Source organism: Vipera ursinii, assembly GCF_947247035.1.
Source record: "Vipera ursinii genome assembly, chromosome: 4".
Taxonomy (NCBI): Eukaryota; Metazoa; Chordata; class Lepidosauria; order Squamata; family Viperidae; genus Vipera; species Vipera ursinii.
Genome location: NC_139514.1, coordinates 86,700,827 through 86,721,458, shown reverse-complemented (window position 1 = coordinate 86,721,458; position 20,632 = coordinate 86,700,827). Strand labels below are relative to the sequence as shown.

The window sequence follows — 20,632 nt, the reverse complement described above, 5'->3', positions numbered from 1 at the left end:
CAGTAGCATGTTAGCTCTGAAAACACAATTAAAGAAATAAAACATAATTTCCTATTGTAATCTTTATGTCTGGTAGTAGGCAAATCAGCTCTTAGTTTATGTATTTTTTAAAACAAAACTCTTTTTGTTTTGAACAGAGAGCTCTGAATAATATAGTATAAGCCATTAACAGGCCATTCTGCATTTCTGTAATAATACAGAAAATTGTAGGAGAAATATATTATAGTTCCGACAAGGCTAAGAAAAGTGATTTGTGTTAGAGTGTGTGTCCGTGTGTGTGTGTGTGTAGGGTTGCATGAAACTAAAGCCACTATGAAATCATAGTAATAAATGCAGCCTTGGAAATCATATTTTTGCCACTGTCATTTGAAATATTTATTGTATAAATAAATATTTAAATAAATAAATAGAAATAAAAACAGAAATAAATATTTCTGTTTTTATAGTTTATATTTTATTTTATTTGTTGGTTTATTAAATTTTTACACTTAAGTGACCCTGGCCTTAAAAAACTATATAAACACATGACTAAAAGGACAGACAAACAGAATTAAGAACAAGTTTAAAATTTCCAGGTTAAAAGTGGGGAAAAAAAAATAAAAAATTCAGGAGACTCAAAAGAGTTAACCAGGTGGTTAAACACCAGCCATTCCCAGGGTTCCATCACAAACTTAGACCCTCATGCTAATGGACAGTCCCTGGACTTAACATTTTTCCAGAAAACCAGAAAGGGGAGGGGGTCGCCTCACCTTTGCAGGTAAGATGTTCCAAAGGGCAGGGGAAACAGCAAAGAAGGCCCTTTTTCTAGATCCTGAAATTCTTCGACTAATGGTATTCACAGCATCTCTTGCCTGCTTGAGTGGGTCAGTATAACTGGGGGATGAGAAGGTTCCTCCAGTATCCTAGTACCGTGCCCATTTTAACTTTATTAGCTGCTCAAATAATCAGCATGAGATGGGCAACCATCTAAATTGAATGCCTTCATGCCTGCCTGCCTGCCTGAATATTCTACTTAGCCCTATGCAAAAAAAACTTCCCAGCAAATGAATAAATCTGTGACACCAAGCAGCATTTTAGAAACAAAAAGAAAATTTTCCAACTTTAATTTCATAGAGCAGTAGCTCTAAAGACATATAGTCTCATAGCAAGTTTTAGGAAAGCCTCATATGACAGAATTATAGGCAATTATAGGCAAACATATCTATCATATAGCACATTTGTACAACTGTAAAAGAAATGCAAGGTTTTATTTAATAGCTCACTCCTGTTATTTTCATAATCATTGCAGACATTTTCTTCTGCATTTAGGAGTGAACTGTCAGTAGGTTTGATCACAGATTTACTGCAACAAGATTTTCAATATCACAAATTTACTAAAAATAATAGCTTTCAGTTAGTAAGAGACAGATTACAGGGTAATCCACATTTAAATCTTTTATTTTGCCCAGAGCATCTAAGAATACAGACAATTTCCAGTTAGAAGTTTCCAACAATTTCTGGAACATTTGGAATGAAAATCAGAGCAAGCAGCAAACGTGAGGATTCATTTTTTTCTTTGAGTAAAGCGTCTTTTGGACTGATAATCATGGTTTTTGCCTCTGGTTTTTACTGTCCATACTACAGCAGGTGCTGTAGGGCATGAGGCCCTGTTGACCTCATCCTCTGACTCAAGTTCCTGAGTATCAGTTTCAAGAACAGAATTAAGTTGAGACTTCGGGGCTAAAAGTGGTTTTTGTATTCTGGCTTGCTGATCCTGTTGATTTGTTCTTTTCTGCCTTGTAAAACTGGCTGGTTTAGTTCGTGAATGCATTTGCTCCATTGGGAAAAATTCCTCCTGCTCGCGGTGTTTTCTCTCAGGTGACCTTGGTACAGCCTCTGAATTATGCATCATGAAGACAGACTCGGAGTCACTGCTACCATACACTGAATTCAGAAAGAAATATTTATGATTGGAGAAGGAGAAGTTGAAGACAATGATATGGTGGCCATGTAGGATAGGATAGGATAGGATAGGATAGGATAGGATAGGATAGGATAGGATAGGATAGGATAGGATAGGATAGGATAGGATAGGATAATAATTTTATTGTCACTTTGAATGTACACTAATCAGCATACATTAACATGAAATTTTGTTGCATACAGTTCTCAAAGGGTCGCCACCTGTAATATACACTACATAAATAGGACAAAAATAAATACAGAATTATGCATATACCCACATGTATTATATGACACAGAGAAACAACAGTCTAGATTGGATTATGTATACATGTATGCATGTGCATGGCGAAAAAAACGAATCTTGCTAGTTTACCAGATGGATGGCAAAGGGAACAAAGCTATTACAGAATTAGGTAGTCCTGCTAGAAATACTTCAAAACCTCCTCCCAAAGGGGAGCAACAGAAACAGACTGTAAAGTGGGTGTGTGGGGTCTCTAACAATGCTTTAAGCTCTAAGCACATAGCGCTTATAAGCAGCATCCTAAATACTAGGAAATGAGCTTCCTATGATCTTCTTGGCTGTCCTTACCAACCTCTGTATGGACTTTCTATCTGAGGCACTGCTGCCTCCAAACCAGACAGCGATGCAGTTTGTTAAAATGTTTTCAATCATGCCTCTGTAAAAAGTGGCCAGGACAGAAGGAGAAAGATGTGCTCTCCTCATCTGACACAGGAAATGCAGCCACTGGTTTCCACGCTTCACTAAGGATGTCATGTGGAGAAACCAATTCAGATTGTTAGTTATCTGCACCCCCAGATACTTAGTACTGTTGACCACCTCTACCGCTGCATCCTTGATACTGAGTGGAGTATGACTATGCTGACTCTTTCTAAAATCTACAATGATCTCCTTTGTTTACCAACAGTTAAAACCAGGTTACTTTCATGTATTCTATTTGCAGAGAACAGTCATTGACTGTGAGCTCCTGTCATCTACTCCAGCTCCTGCTGACTCTGCAGTTTGAAAGCAGTGACTGTTAGTAGATAGATGAGTACCACTTTAGTGGACACATTAGCGGAGACATAAAAGGAGCCCACAAGTGATATCACCGGCTTCCTTTTAACCTGAAAGTGCCTTAGGTGCTTCTGACATGCATATGACAATGATCATTAGAGCCAACAATTGGATAATAAGCTAAACAAAAGGTCATTTAGTCGCAGTTTTGCTTATCATAGTGATATGCACTGTAATTAAATTATAATTATTATACCTTAGCTTTATACAAATAGACCATATAGATCTAGCTCTCTTTTCCCTTTGTTTTGTGGAGGCATCTCCTTTTCTTTGGTGCTACATAAACCAAATTTGACATTTCTACCTCCTTGTCCATAGTTTTTAAGATTCTTTTTAAGCACAAAGGAATCTTTATTAAAGAATGGACAAACATAGTGTAATGAAAAAACTAGGGTTCCTTATGGTTAGTTATAAAAATAGTAACATTTGGTCTAAACGAAAGTGGGTGGGGCTAAGATTCTTTAACTACGAGTTCAAGATGAACGCTAGATAAAGCCATCAAATCATATTTTCAGTAAAATTCAGTCCATCTTTACTCTATGCATTTCCAGCATCAAGTCTAACATGACTCCTTATCTTAATATTCTTTACATTTTCACAGGCACTTGGGCCAAGAGGCTATGCAATCTCTTCTATGATATGATTTTTATACATTTATTCAGTTTGGGCATCATGGTCACTGCTTCTGAGTATTATTGTAATACTTGTGTGCCACTCAGAGTCACGGATAGAAGATAGGTAGTCATAGAAATTATTAAAATAAATAAATTCTCCTTTTTGCTAAATCCAATTGTCCAAAGCTTTGTTTATACTGAGTCCAATGATTCATGCTAGGCTTCACCTCTTTTATTTGTATTATTAATATTTTGGGGCTTTGAGCCAACTGCTGGACCATGCAAGATAAAACCTACAAAATGAGCAAGTCTGCAATTAATAAATAGTTTTCTTTGCCAATGAAAAACAGGATGAGTTTGGAGCACATGTAATTATCAGGTTCAAAGAAGTTTAGCTTTAGGGCTCTTTGAAAAGAAAAGATTGGTTGGAATAAATATTTCATTTTTATTATATGTTCAAAATAGCTTCTTTTAAAGAACTATACATATCATTTGGCACATTAAATGCTTCAGCGCAGTCATCTGTGGCTGGAACTGTTTTATCCAAAAGCAAATCTGACAGAAAATATTGCACATGTATGCATGCACACACGTGTGGGTGTGGGTGTGCACATACACATACACATATACACATACACTTTCCTCCAAAAGTTGTGGGTACTCCAATGCTGGAAGTTTTAAGAAGAGCTTGGACAACCATTTGTCTGAAATGTTATAGGGTTTTGTGTTTGAGCAGGGGGTTGGACTAGAAGACCTCCAAGGTACCTTCCAAGTCTATTTTTCTACTATACTGCTCAAAAAAATAAAGGGAACACTTAAACAACACAATGTATTGTATTTAATAGTAAGGATGACTTATTTTGTGTTCCCTTTATTTTTTTGAGCAGTATATATAAAACACACCTTAGCCCATATTAGCCAGTAAATGGGGGTCCAGAAATGAAAAATTACTTGTCTCTAAATATTTTTATTGTATTTTCTGATATGAAAATGCTGATATAAAAGAAGTATAATTGCCACATCTTTTTTTTTCATCTACAGCTCATGTTGCTATTTTTTAATGAATTGCTTCTCTGTGCCTTTAGCAATGCAAAACAGTTGAAAAAACATAGCTGCCTATTTATACCTACTTGGCAGTTAAAGATTAAGTGAAGATTAGGAATGGGCTGGTAAAATCTGGACAACCATAGGATAGCAGGAGAAAAATCCAAAAATCCAACTTTTGTGTATCATCTAATAGTTCCCTAATGTGCAGCCTTGTGTAAAATAATTTGGAGTTCATGGGGTACAAGCAGAACTGGTTCTTTAAAGTATCTGACAGCTTTAAAGGCTACCACATGAGTTTAAATGGCTGCTTTAAGGAATCAAGGGATTAGGGAAATTATGCCTTTAATATGAAACCTTAAAAGCAGCTGTATCTATATTCAGGCTGCTTTCTTAAACTAAGGCTTGGTATCCAAATGGGACAATGCTGTCCCCAATCATATTTGTCTGTAAAAGATGTAGAGAAAAAGATCAGTTGTCTGTGATAATGAAACAAACCTCATGTTAAATAATGCCAATGCAAAAGGTGGGTATTTCTCTAAACCAGCATTTCTCAACCAGTACTTTCCAGTTGTTTTGCAACTAAAATTTACAGAATTGCAAGAGAAAACATCTGGAAGGCACCAGATTGGTAAGCATTTTAAATTCTTTTGGACACTATCTCACAGAGACATTGAAAACAAAACTTTGTCAAGATTGTATCTATCTGGAACCTCTTGGATAATAGCAAAATTAATAAGGATTGCCACTAATTTCCCATTTTCCTTTATTGTTTCAATTAAAAAGCCTTACCTGTTAGATCATCATAATTGATCCTAGCTGCTCTTCTAATTGGTTGAGAATTACTAAAGGGCAGGGATGAATAACGCAGGCTTTTACTGGCAGCCTGTAGACAAAGAAAAAAAAGAGATACATATTTGCAGAAATGTGTATGGATTCCATTTTGAATGATCTGACCTCTGGTTATAGAAGAAAATGTGAAAAGAAGATATTTGAAATTAGTGCAATTAATACTAACTATATTTTATTATAATGATTATATAATTGCAAACTTATCTATCTTGCACATGGTATACGTGAATTTAAAATACTGGAATAGTTCCAGTTCCCAATTGGTGATCCTCATGCTAATTAAAAATCTTAAAGTCAGCAAATCTAACTACTGTTCATCCATATTGCTTGAAATCTCCATCTCCTTTAGGGTTCTTAATGCTTCCTGGTTGAACATTCCCTACAATGACAATAATATTCTTTTGTTAATTATTTTTTTTAAAAAAAGAAAGGAAAATTGTAGCAATTATAGGTTATAGCACCTCTGCCACCCCACATCTGATACGGTGCATCCAGTGGCTACATCAATTGCTAATGAACAGCAGTACACATAATAACCTACTTAGATATACTGCCTCTATAGCATTTCCTTTGTATAGAACAAGGAAAAGAGTTAGAAATTTTAATTTAATTTAATTTATTAATATTTCTATACCGCCCTTCTCCCTGAGGACTCAGGGCGGTGTACAGGGCAAGAATAATACACAGAAATGTACAAAAATTAAAAGATAATTAAATACATGCCCGATTAAAATACAGTTAATACATAATAAAAACCCAATAAAAATGATAAAAAACCCCACCAATCCCCCTCATGCCAGGCCGGCTTGCTCAAACAAGTATGTTTTCAGATCGCGGCGAAAGGAGCGCAGATCGGGCGCCGTCCGGAGCTCAACCGGTAACTGGTTCCATAGCTCCGGGGCGCCCACAGAGAAGGATCTCCCCCTGGGGGCCACAAGACGGCATTCTCTGACCGGTGGCACCCTGAGGAGGCCCTCTCTGTGGGAACGCACAGGGCGCAGGGAGCTTGATGCCGGCAGCAGATGTTCCCTAAGGTACTCCGGCCCCATGCCATGAAGGGCTTTAAACACCATTACTAGCACCTTGAATCTCACCCGGAAGACAACTGGCAACCAATGCAGCTCACGGAGCAGAGGTGTCACATGGGAGTATCGGGACACTCCCAACACAACTCTCGCGGCTGCATTCTGTACCAGTTGGAGCCTCCGGGTGGTCCTCAAGGGAAGCCCCATGTAGAGAGCGTTGCAGTAGTCTAGACGAGAGGTCACGAGCGCGTGAGTGACCGTGCACAAATCATCCCGGCTTAGATAGGGCCGCAACTGGCGCACCAGGCGAACCTGGGCGAAAGCCCCCCTAGTCACGGCCACCATGTGATCTTCCAAGGTAAGCCGTGAATCTAGGAGGACTCCCAAGTTGCGAGCCCTATCTACGGGGGGTAATAATTCACCCCCCATCGAAAGAGATGGAATATCCGAATAGACCCGGGATGAAGGTATGCAAAGCCACTCGGTCTTGTCGGGGTTGAGTCGAAGTCTGTTCCTCCCCATCCAGACCCGAACCGCCTCCAGGCAACGGGACATCACGTTGAGGGCATCACTGGGGTGGTTTGGGGTAGAAAGAAAAAGCTGGGTATCATCAGCATACTGATGATACCCAACTCCAAAGCCACGAATGATCTCACCCAGCGGTTTCATATAGATGTTGAACAGGAGAGGCGAGAGGACCGACCCCTGAGGAACTCCACAAACGAGAGACCTCGCGGTCGACCTCTGCCCTCCTGTCAACACCGACTGCGAGCGTCCCTGGAGATAGGAGGAGAACCACTGTAATACCGTGCCTCCCACTCCCAATCCCCTGAGACGCCGCAGCAAGATACCATGGTCGATGGTATCGAAAGCTGCTGAGAGGTCTAATAGGACTAGAACAGAGGAATGACCCCTGTCCCGAGCCCTCCAGAGATCATTCACCAGCGCGACCAATGCCGTCTCCGTGCTGTGCCCGGGCCTGAAACCCGATTGGTACGGGTCTAGATAATCCGCTTCATCCAGGACCAAGGGGAGCTGATGCGCCACCACACTCTCAACAACCTTTGCAAGAAAGCGAAGGTTGGAGACCGGACGAAAGTTGTTCAATACATCTGGGTCCAAGGCAGGCTTCTTGAGGAGGGGCCTCACCACCGCCTCTTTCAAGACGGCAGGGAAGCTACCCTCACTCAAAGAAGCTGATATAACTGCCTGGAACCAGGTGCGTGTCCTCTCCCGGGCTGCATAAACCAGCCAGGAAGGGCACGGGTCCAATAAACATGTGGTGGAGCTCAGTCTCCCCATAATCCTGTCCACTTCCTCCGGAGTCACAGAATCAAACTCTTCCCAAATGATATCGACAAGACCACCCGCATCCTGATCGCCAGACTCTGCCCAGTCGGAGTCCAAACCGGTCCGAATCCGAGTGATTTTGTCCGACAGATAATTGTTAAGCTCCTCGGCACGACCCTGCAAGGGTTCCTCCCTCACCTCCTGATTAAGGAGGGAGCGAGTCACCCTAAACAGAGCGGCCGGGCGATTATCTGCGGACGCGATAAGGGTAGCGAAGTGATTGGACCTCGCCACCCTTATCGCAGCGAGATAAGACCTAATATGGGTTCTTAGTCGCAATCGGTCGGATTCGGATCGGCTGGACCTCCAACCGCTCTCTAGGCCCCGTCTCCGGCGCTTCATCTCCCGGAGCTCCGCGGAGGACCATGGAGCTCGACGGGATCTGCATCGGGTCAGGGGCCGCAAGGGTACAACTCGGTCAAGAGCCTCAGTGGCCGCCCTTTCCCAAGCTTCCACTAAGGCATCTGCCGAGCTGTGAGTGGGGGAGGCAGGTGGGGACCCCAGCGCTGCCTGGAATCTCGCGGAATCCATTAAGCGTCTGGGGTGGTACCATCTAACTGGTTCCACACACCCACGGCGGGGAGAGGCAAAACGGAAGACCAGCCGCAGGAGATGATGATCGGTCCATGACAGGGGCATAATAATTGGAGAGCCCCCACCAAGATCATCTAACCACCGACCAGATAAGAAAACTAGGTCAAGGGTGTGGCCTCCCTCATGAGTCGGTCCTGAAATTACTTGCGTCAGGTCCATGGCCGTCATGGAAGCCATGAACTCCCGAGCCAACTCAGATGATCCTCCCAGAGATGGTAGATTGAAGTCCCCCAAAACTATAAGTTTCGGGAACTCAACCACCAACCCAGAGAGGACATCGAGAAGCTCAGGCAGGGCTGCTGCTGCGTGACTAGGCGAAAGGTACACCAGCAGCAAGCCCAACTGCGCACCAGGGCTGCATCTCAAGAAGAGAGACTCACACCCGACTATCTGCGGAACGGTGGCCTCCCGCGGAGCTAAGGTCTCCCTCATAACAACAGCCACTCCCCCACCCCTACCCTGAGCCCGAGGCCGGTGTAGCACCCGGAAACCCGGTGGGCAGAGATCAGCCAGAGGAATACCGCCCTCTGGGCCCAACCAAGTCTCCGTGATGCAAGCCAGGTCTGCCTGCTCACCCTCGACCAAGTCACGGACGAGAGGAGCTTTATTAACGACAGACCTGGCATTCAGGTACACCAGCCGGAGCTCAGGAGGTAATAAATTCAAGGGATGAGATTAAAAATAAGGGGATGGAATAAAATTGTTTAGAGCAGCTTCATTCACTCTCCAAACTTGGAAAAGATCCTTAGTTTCATTCATAGCCATACACCATTCCATACCTTGCCTTTTAGACCTTGGCTTCTCAATCTATGGATTTACTGGATCTCATATTTTGCTATTTCTATGCTTTTATCAAGTCATTAGATGGCTTCTCTCATGCTCAATTTATTTTTGCAGAAGCTTCAGCAATTTCCATACAATGTTGCATAAACCACATAGCTTATGATGTGAGAAATACCTGCCCTCCCCATGGTAAGCTGTAACCTTTCCTTGTGGACTGCTGCATGCTGTATCGACGTCGGATAAAGATTTCTTTGGCTTCCTCTACACTTGTTTCGGGGGCAAGATTGTATCTGTTGTACGAGAGCGTCTGAAATGAGAAATGCATTACTTCATCTTCCTCACCAGCTTAGCTCCCAAACAGTGCATGTAATTTGACCACTTTATAACAATGTGATTTTAGAAAAAAATCACACTAAGGACTTTGGGGGGGGAAATCTTTGTCTAATCACATTTGGTCAAATAAAGCTATTTGATTTGATTTGATTTGATTTGATTTGATTCTCCCTTCTCCAAAAGTGAATTCCTTTGTTACCAACTTGGCAAGGAGTCTTTACAAAAAGAGTGCTGGTTCTCTGATTTTTGCTTAGAGGAAATTTCCACATTAGCAAAAGTCTAAACACCCAGGTGATACAGGACACATTTTGCCATCTTCTTGAATGGATGAAGCTTTTGTCTCTATACAAGAAAGCTAATGACTATTCACTATGCCTTATATCCCACATAGTGATATTAATAGATTATACCAAAGCACCTGAAGGCAGGACAAGAAGCAACGGATGGAAACTAGTCAAGGAGAGAAGCAACCTAGAATTAAGGAGAAATTTCCTGACAGTTAGAACAATTAACCAGTGGAACAACCTGCCTCCAGAAGTGGTGAATGCTCCAACACTGGAAGTTTTTAAGAAGAGACTGGACAGCCATTTGTCTGAAATGGTATAGGGTTCCCTGCCTGAGGAGGGGGTTGGACTAGAAGACCTTCCAATGTTGTTGTTGTTGTTATTATTGTTTTTATCTGCCCTGCAGAAATGGAGCATAGATTTACTTCAGCTCAAACAAAGAAGAAGAAAAGGATGCACTGGTAATTGCATAAAAAGCAGCCAAGAACAAGCATTAGTTTAGTTTAGTTTTAGTTTAGTTTTATTATATTTGTATACCGCCCTTCTCCCGAAGGACTCAGGGCGGTGAACAGGGCACATATAAAAAATACAGAATACAAAAATTAAAAAAGAATTAAATAAGAGCCCGAGCTAAAAACAGTAGAATAATATAAAAATCCCCAATAAAAACCCCAGCACATCCCCCATCAGGCCAGGCTGGCTTGCTCAAATAGGTAGGTCTTCAGACCGCGTCGGAAGGAGCGAAGATCGGGCGCCATCCGGAGCTCAACCGGTAACTGATTCCATAAATCCGGGGCGCCCACAGAGAAGGCCCTCCCCCTGGGGGCCACCAGCCGAATTCTCTGACCGGAGGCACCCTGAGGAGGCCCTCTCTGTGGGAGCACACAGGGCGGAGGGAAGTTGACGCCGCCAGCGTCAGTTAATGCAACTTAAAAATTGGAACTTACCGAATATGTATGAAACAAAACTTGAATATTAAAATAATGTAATAAAAAACAAGAATAATATACTGGCAAAGAAAAGCATTACATGGTCAATTTCTACAAAATGTTGAGGGAAAGTGGATAAGGGATAAAACCTGATAGTGACTTATTGCTGGAAAAAGAAACTGCTCAAGAGCAAGCTATTCAGACAAATTCAATCAAGGGCAAAATTGAAAAATCGTCAAATAATGGTGCAAAGAAGCAGAAGAAACAATAATTCATATACTTGCACAAACATATTATAAACAAAATAATATAGTTGCCTAAATGATTCACTGGAACATCTATAAAAATGATTATGTGCCAATAAATGAAAAATTAATGGAAACAGAGTTGAAAATGACATAGAAAAGGACTAATTTTTTTTCAAGTTATCCCCTTGCAGATTAATAGATTTATTTAAGAATGGAATAATATATTCACTTCTATTCATGAAATATTTTTTTCAGGAAAGCTTTTATATCATCCCTACTCCAAATTTGCATTATAGTAATATATTGGACACTTGTCTTTTCAATTCTTTTATTCTGATCTATTTATCAAATTTATAATGCTCATCAGTGATTCTTATAGCTACTGCCAATGTCAATTACTACATATTTAAAACCAAGTTTTAAATATTGAAATTACTTGGCAATGCTGTTTCAATGCATTTAACAAAGACAATAATTAAGAAGTCAAGTGTTACTTTAAAAGCCAACCAATGTGCTATAGTTGAGTCTTTGGGGCTAATGCATGCTATGAAACTCATGTTAGTTACATTACAAGCAGGCCCAATCAGATTCGTTGTGCTACAGCCTACTATGCAACATAATATGGTAGCTGCCAGCCTAGAAACTAAACCAAATGAACTGTTGAAGGTTTAAAATAAGGGACTCCTGCCACCTAGTGCTCATGTTTAGATTACATTCCATTTCTTTTGCATGCACCCTTTTTTTCCTAACTCACTTACCTGATGCCCAGACATTAAAATTAATTCAGAACTAAGAAAAGGAAACAGTTCTTTATCTAATAAATGAGAAATTCTGCTGCCAAATGTGGTTTAAGGGACAGACTGAATAAATTCATGAAGGATCCAGCTATCAGTGGCTACTAGTCCTGGTAGTTGTTTAGTACCTCTAAATTACAGGTAACATATCTCAAATGCCAGCAACTAGCTCTCAAGTAGAATTTGGATTTGGTGTACCTCTCTGTAACACAGAATGACAGATTAGATAACCTTTTGGCCCGATTCTGTCATGTTTTTGTATATAATAATAATAATAATAATAATAATAATAATAATAATAATAATAATAATAATAATAATAATTTGGAAAGGACCTGAGGTCATCTAGTCCAACCCCCTGCTCAGGCAGGAAACCTTATACCATTTCAGGCAAATGGCTGTCCAGTCTCTTCTTAAAAACCTCCAGTGTTGGAGCATTCAACCATCTCCCTCAAAGAAGAGTCTGGATAGTGCATAGCAATAAATAAAACAGCCAAAGTAAAACTGATAAAAATCTAAAAAGTCACAGTAATAAATAGCATAATGGCCAAAATATTAGCCTTGGATGAAGGGAGAATAAAAGTTGCTCCCTTGGCAATGGAACCATCATGACAGAATCTTTGGCCCTCTGGTAACTCCAAGCATAATGAGGTCTTGAAGGCCTTTCAAATATTTGTAAGGAGCAAATTTCAAACCTGAACCTGAACTTTAACAATCTAATTGTCATTTTTAAAAATAAATCTAAGGTATGTTTGAGAAGGCAATTCTAAACTCCTTCCTTTTTTCTTTTACTTTTTTCTGCAAGCACAAGTATCAGTGAAAGTGATCTTACAACTGTGCGTTCCCACAGAGAGGGCCTCCTCAGGGTGCCTCCAGTCAGAGAATGTCGGCTGGTGGCCCCCAGGGGGAGGGCCTTCTCTGTGGGCGCTCCGGCTTTGTGGAATCAGCTGCCGGTTGAGCTCCGGATGGCACCGGATCTCCGCTCCTTCCGGCGCGGGTTAAAGACCCATTTATTTGAACAAGCTGGCCTGGCCTGATGGGGAATTACTTAGGGTTTTAATATTTATATATATATATTATTGTTTTTATTGTGGGCAATAATTTAATTCCTTTTTTAACTTTTGTACTTTTGTAGTTTTAAGATATGCCCTGTTCACCGCCCTGAGTCCTTCGGGAGAAGGGCGGTATAAAAATTTAATTAATTAAATAAATAAATAAATAAATAAATAAATAAATAAATAAATAAATAAATAAATAAATAAATAAATAAATAATAAATAAACTGTCCTACAAAGACACGTCAGAAGTATTAGAATGAATTCATTAAAAACAATGACCCAGTCTTTTCTTAATATTATTCTGCCCTTCAGCCACAATCATAGCTTGCACTCCCAGCAATTCTGCCACCACTAACATTTGCTAAGGTGTGAAAATATTCAAACATGATCTTTTCTTCCCTAACTATGGAACAGGTTATCAGAATTGAAAGCACACACCCTTTGCCTCACTTGATAGAGATTATGTGCCAGCATGTTCTGCATAGATTCCACATCTTTAGGGGAAAGTTTCTGTATTCTTTCATTCCTGTGCCTCCTGCAAACAAATATGAAGACAAATATTATTCTGACTAAGCTAAAAGGTCAATCATTATTTTATAGAGTAGTTTTGCCTACATTCTGTTATCAGTTATTGTTATCTGTAAATTGCCTTTCCTAACAAAGGATGGCAAGAAGTCATTTGTAAATCAGTGGAACAAACTGCTTAATTTCTTTGCAAAATGCATATGTGTATTTGAGTATTATCACTATTGGCTACAGCAGTCTTTTTAGTAAAAATATAATTTATAGGGATGTAAATTATAAAGAAATTCATTATATAAACCACATATAAATGCAAGTAGAGCCATTACCATTAGTGTGTGTATCATACACACATAAAGTTTTTTTCCTGAAGTGTGTATGTCAACATATTAGAATCAATGTTGAACTACTTTAAAACGCAGTTAATTTAATTGGTGAATCAAGATGAGGGATCAGTGGTATAAATAAAGGGGGGAAATCCCCTAAACTCAATTTTTAAAAAATCTATATTGAAATTAATAGAATTTAAATTAATTCTGGACATCCTGGATATTATAAACAAATACAAACAAAATATTTCATAGTTCTTCTAGAACAAAAATTCTCAACCAGTGCTACTAATACCACAAATGTAATTTAGAAATAGTCTAGTTGGGAAATAAAGTAAATCACTGAAACTTTGAATTTTAAAACCTACATAATTATAGAACGCTTCTAAACAGATATTTTTATTTTTTTCATGCTAAGACCTAGTTCTCAAAGTAACTTGGTTGGACTTAAGATATGCTAGGTTGACAATCAAAGTTCTAGATAGTGTTCAGGTTTATTTTTTCCTAGAAAAACAAACAAGTCTACTATTTTAGTCTTGTATCTCAAACCTATAATTTCATACACTAAAGAAACTTGTTTTAAAAACAGAACCAGCCATGCTATTGAATAGAGATACAGAGATATTGGAGAACATAGAAAAGCAGCAAGTTATTGGATAATATAATGAATTAGCCTATACTAAGTTCTTTATTCTTGCTATCTCCACTGTTGAAGCTGAATAATTTCAATATAATAAATAATCAATCCAGAATAGTGCACATGGAATAAGAAATAAGGCCTCATGTTGCCCTTTGTTTTGGAGAAAACAGCATCCTAGCTTTGGCCAATCTTCACAGTAAAATATTATTACAATATTCCAGAGACAGGAGTTTCCTGGAAATATGAAATTGTTTTATTTCTTTAGTAGAAATTTAGTAGTACAAAGATAGGTTAAAGAGCACTAAAAATTGGAGGTCAGCAAATAGAATTTGTCAGCATTAGCCAATTCACAAAATGTGTTTCACAATGTAATTGTGAAAGCTCTGTCTGGAAACAAAGTTTCAGGAAGCAGTGAGTAACTGCTATCATTATATGAAACTCATTTCTGAGTTGGCTAAAACATCAAGACAAAAGGGAAAGCTCATTCATGAGGTTAGCTATTAACCAAGGAACTTGATAACAGTTCTTTAAGGGAGAAAAAGCATGGTTTCTGTCCACTCCTTTTACAGATAGACTTATGTACTATGCACCTGTTTCAAATAAAACAAAGGAGAAACCAACCAACAAGCCAATATTTTTTTTAATTGAAAAGTGTTCCTTGTGATTATGCTCTACAGTTTAAGTGTCAGATTTAGTGAAAATCGTACAGTAAAATAAAAATGTTTACTTCAAGGATGTTTTCTTTTAAAGTAGACTATTTCTTCTTGAGCAATCAATTATCTCTTCTTAAATATTTTATCCCATGTTTATTATTCTTTATTATTTTTAGTATGGTAATTTCAAATGTAGTATGATTTTTTTTAAAAGTATATTGAATGTGTGTCTTTAAGTATGTACATACGTGGCCCTGTAAACCTCAGAATACAAAAGCAACACATTATTGTTACATATTTCCAGATTTTATTGCACTATAATGCTTTAAAATGAATTTAATATATATTTATGGAAACATCTAGTCAATCAACATCATGCATTAGGTATCCCAATAAAATCTGCAAGCCAATAGTATGATGTGGGCTTGTGCAAACTAAATTGTCTATGCCTGTGCCATGTGCAAGCCTATTCTATTTAAATATATCAGATTATGTACAGTATATACAGGAATCTATGCTTAGATCTCTGACGTCTCAGCATACACTAAAGAACCAGATGAAGTTTTGTTCATTCTAGCAGCTCCTCCTTAATCTAAACTAGGGCTATCAGATCTAGGCTGCAAAAACCTAGTTGACCTTTGGATGGCAGTAAATATTTTCTTATATCTTTTTGTTGCCATGTCTATCATCATCTGTATTTTTGCACCCTAAATCTGATTGATCTTTTACTTTTTTCTGGACAAGATTACCACAGATGGATCACCTTAGTCTAAAACAGTTTTAAATATTTACAGTGCTTTCAATAAAGGATTGTTTGTTATTTGTTATGCAACCAACACAGAATAAATTAACTCCCACCAAATTGTTTCTATGATTTTAAGACATTCCAGTTTTATTTGCATTTTCTAAATTGCTTTTTTAAAAAAACATAGTAGTCTTTTTCTATGGGTCTAGAGATTGTCTTTCATACTGAATCATTTGCTTCCTTGAGAAGGACCATAATACAATCAGCTAAGAGAAGCACATTACTGATGTGGTTTTAATATGGACTTTATTAGGATCCAAAATTATTTTGTCTTGGTTGGGAGATTATAGTAATTGTCTACATCCAGGGCTTTTTTCCCATAGAACGCTCAGAACGGCGTTCTGGCACCTTTTTTTGCACACACACAAAAAAAAGCTGAAGGAGAGCCAAATTCTCCTCAGGCAGCCAGGTTGCAGAGCACCAGCATGCATCGCAGCGACGGACCTTCAGATGGCTCAAATTGAAGGAAATGCGATCCGTACAGGCTAATTCAAAAGTGGGAGGGTAAGAAGGACCTAGTGTGAACAGGTTGCCTAGCAACCTGCTTAAACAAACTTTCAGCTCCTGGTGCCAGACGCTTTGCATTTTTTAAGCTGGGAAGTTGAAAAAAATGCTAAAAAGAAGGCAATAGAATGCTATCACGGAAAATGTATAGATATAGCCTGCAGACGTTTAGGGAACCTTTATTTTTCATACACTGTTCAAATTTTGTTTAATGCCATGGTGATACACAATCAAATGTAGTCAGTCTCTCTTTTTTTTAATCCCAAAGCATCTGTTCATTAAATACAGTATAACAAAGTTTTGGATGATAGAATTATTTTTTATCTAAGGATAACTAATGATAACAGCTCTTAAATCTGTTATTTTGTTTTATTTTTGCACAAAATTTTTTTATAATTTACATTTGCATTCATTCACAAATAGAATATGTTGTTAAAATGTATTGGTGTTGAAATAATTAATGCACACATATACCTAAAACCAGTTTGGTGGAGCAGTGGGCTAATGCCTCCTTAAGTAACACCAGCTGCCTGCAATTAGTGCAGGTTCGAGTCCCACCAGGCTCAAGGTTGACTCAGCCTTCCATCCTTCTGAAGTAGGTAAAATGAGGACCCAGATTGTTGGGGGAAATAAGCTGACTTTGTAATAATGCCGCTTGGCGGGGGGCGAAAGCCCTAATAAGCAGGCATATACATAGAATGAAGGCTATTGCCAAGCACATTGATTTGTGCTTTAGATTGTAAGCCGCCCTGAGTCTTTGGAGAAGGGCGGGATATAAATGGGATTTTAAAAAACCAGTTTATTGCATTTGGCAATTGTACTAAAAAAAAATTCATTGTCAACCAATATAATTTAATTTGAAATCAAGTAAAAAATTAATTAATGGCAATTCTTTGATAAGAAGTTGCCTCAAACAAAATGAAATTTAAATACATTGTGCATTGTGAATGCTTTCTATTGCATTCTGTAAATACCATACTTATTCTATCTTAACCCAAGAGATCTTGAGTATTTTTATGGTTATCAATGTAACAGGAAGATAAGGAAGAATGCTTTGGAAGCATAAGAACGTAATTGCGTTTCTAAATGTCCTACAGTTATGCAAAGGAATAGTGCATTACAGAGGAATCTGATTTGTGATGTGTGCCATGTGTTCAAGTAATGTAGCTTGAAAAATAATGGCAGTTGCATATATACATATGGCATGGTGGTTTCTTCAGTCAACAAATTATGAAGCCCACCACACCTCATAGAACTACAATATGCTATTGAGGTGCTCATCTGGATATTATATAGTATGAATAATATTTACCTTAGAACATTAGCATACTTGAACAAAACAACTGGAGTCATTTGAGATTTTATAGGCTCTTTAACTCAAGCTATCAGACTTCACACCAGGACATGACTCAATTAATTTAGAATCCTTTTTGCACACAAAAATAAAACCATATATGCAACAGATGGGAGGCCCTTTGCAATGCAAAAAAATGGATGTCTCTACATCAGGCATGTCAAACTGTTGGCCTGCGGGCCAGATGCGTCATAACAAAACCACACCCACCCCATTGCCGGCAATGGGGAAAAAGTGTGATACATCGTGCAATGTCACATGACATTGCGAGTTTGACATTCCTGCTCCAGATAGTTGAATAAATAAATTCTAGACCAGGCCTGTACATGCAGCCTACCAAGCACCCTTGGACAGAGCACAGAGTTTTGTTGTTGTTTTTTAAAGTAATAAAATCACCACCACTGCACTGAAAGTCATGTTGCCTAGTGCCTCCATGGCTTACCATGACCACAAGCTTCAACATGTAGATGCTCCTCTAATCAACAAATCATTGATTAGCCCACCAGCATTCCCTTGCAGACCACAAAGATTTTTAATTTATCAGTGTGGGCCTTTCCCTTCTACAAGTTGCAGATACCTCTTCTAGATTTTCCTCTTGCCTTTCCGAGTTAACTCCTTGGTCTGTCATTGAACAAGAATTGACTTTGTAGGGAAGCATATTATCATTTGATGTATATTTAACATGTGTTCTACCTTTATTTACCGATTATATAATATTTGTATGCAATCCACATGGCGAGGTTTGGGGCAACTTACAATAGAAAATATATATATTTAAAATCATAAGATTAAAACATAAAAGCAGGGCTTTTTTTCCTCATAGAACGCTCAGAATGGCGTTCCAGCACCTTTTTTTGCGCACACACACACACACACACACACACACACACACACACACACAGACAAAGCTTTTACACAATAGGAATTGCTGCTGAGCGCGCCAAAAGACCTGGCCGGCAAACGTTGCACCGGCAAGTTGTCTGCAGTGAAGGTGAGTTGGCAGGAACTTTGCATCCCTCCCTGTTGCCCAACTACATCATCTCAACAAGGTAAGTAAGAGAGGATAGGGAGTGGGAGGTGGGTTCTGTGGAGTCCATGTGCACTCCTTCCTTGTGCTCAACCATGTCAGCCAGGCTAGTGGTCTACCCAGTGCTGGACCTGCACCACCATCGCCTTGCCCTGCGTGCCTAAGTGGCCGCCCTGCATTGTCTGGCCCACACCACCTCCGCCGCCTGTCCCGGGCAGCCCCGCCATATAGAGTGGGCCCCGCTACTCCCACAGCACCAGCCGCGACAGCTCCAGCCCCCAGGGGTAGCCCGCCACCAACACCCCTCATGCCTGTGACTGCAGCAGTGCTGCCCCCTGTCCCCCCGCCTCCTGCACCTGCCAAGATGAGAGTTCCAGCACCTTTTTTTTTTTTTACAAAAAAAGCCCTGTCTACATCTACAGGGAGTCAGTGGTTTCAAATAAAAGTAACATTATGATGCAGGCCCACCTTTTTTCCACATCTGTTGCAATGCCACATGAATGTCTCATGAACTGGAGCATGGAGCATAATGCTACATTGTTTTCATTGTGTTGCCCCTCTCTGAAGATACCCACTGATGGTAATTGTGCATCAGCATTTGGAGTGTAACAGGCTGGAACTATGGTAACTAATTTATGGAGGCTTGCGAGAGCTTAATATCAGTGAAGGTATCCCTTTGGTCTAAGGAAAAATCCTTAGCACTATCAAGTTTTATACTCAAAGTCTAATTTCAGAGATTAATCTTTTTCAGTAGCATCAATTCACATATTAAACTACAAATTACAGATTATCTATCAGTTGACTATCAAAGGTGTCCCCTCCAGATGTGGTCTTCAAATGTTGCTAAACTGCTACAAAAGCCGTTGCTTCTCACCATTGGCAATGTTGACTGGAATTAATCATCTGGAGAACCATATGTTGTCCATGTTCATTATATTCCTTGATTAAACAAAATATTTGCATTGTTCTGACAAATGGTTCTTAACATACTTACAGAGAAGATGATTTGGAAGTCCTAGGTGTCATGGCCCCACTTTCTACCATTTCAATGACTTGTCTCATTTCCAGTTTCTTGTATAAAGAAACAAGACTGGATTTAGGCTGATGTTTGTGCAGTAGAATCTTCTTCAGAAAATTATTGTCAAACTTCTTAAATCTGTTAAGAGTAATAATCAGGATGTCAAAAATTCTCCCTGCATTAATTACTTTACAAATCCAAAGAGTTCTCAAGTTTTTTTTTTTTTAAAAAAGCAACAGCATCATAAAGGGTGTGGCCTACAGCAGCCTATCTTGGGTTAAATTGATAAGAAAAGGGCAATCAATCCACTGTTATGGGAGAAAGAGGATAAAAGAATGAAGCACACTTTTGATTCTCAGAGAGAGGCAAATCCCAAATTCTTTCACATGCTGCCAGGTCTTAACAGCCATTTATCATTCAGTAATACGAGAATAAACATCTACTTATGGGTAAATATATGAAAATCAAGGTAAAAGAAGAAATATGATTTAATAATTTAAACAAAGAATCTTATGAATATGCAAAATGACATATTCAAATGCTGAGTGAAGATATATTCCAATCCATCCTGCTTTAAATTAAATCAACATTGCTAATGCCTTTCTTTAGTTTTCCCAGTTAGTTTAATTTTAGTTTAGTTTATTCCGTTTAGTTTTATCCAGTTATTTTATTTTGATTAACAGAGCTAGGCACATCCTTACTTGTCTCTCAGTTGATAATGGCTCCAGTGTCCACATATATCTTCAATTCCAGCTTTTAAATGATCCATCAACTATAGACATAAAACATTTTATTATGAATTAAAACATGTCTTTTTATTATAATAATAATAATCTTTATTGATTAGCCCTTG

The 20,632-nt window shown here is 38.9% G+C and overlaps 1 protein-coding gene across 1 annotated transcript in view; it reads right to left on the bottom strand.

The window, feature by feature from the left end:
* Window positions 1–1,515: 1,515 nt before the first annotated feature.
* SLC9A4 (solute carrier family 9 member A4) overlaps window positions 1,516–20,632 on the bottom strand; it is a 35,114-nt gene continuing 15,997 nt past the window's right edge. The window contains exons 7-12 of the mRNA XM_083362994.1: window positions 20,481–20,551; window positions 19,756–19,917; window positions 13,366–13,462; window positions 9,457–9,588; window positions 5,470–5,563; window positions 1,516–1,923 (exon numbers count right to left, since the gene is read on the bottom strand). Of these exons, the coding sequence (XP_083219120.1) occupies window positions 1,544–1,923; window positions 5,470–5,563; window positions 9,457–9,588; window positions 13,366–13,462; window positions 19,756–19,917; window positions 20,481–20,551 (936 nt within the window). The 3' untranslated portion in view covers window positions 1,516–1,543. The remainder of the gene's footprint in view (window positions 1,924–5,469; window positions 5,564–9,456; window positions 9,589–13,365; window positions 13,463–19,755; window positions 19,918–20,480; window positions 20,552–20,632) is intronic.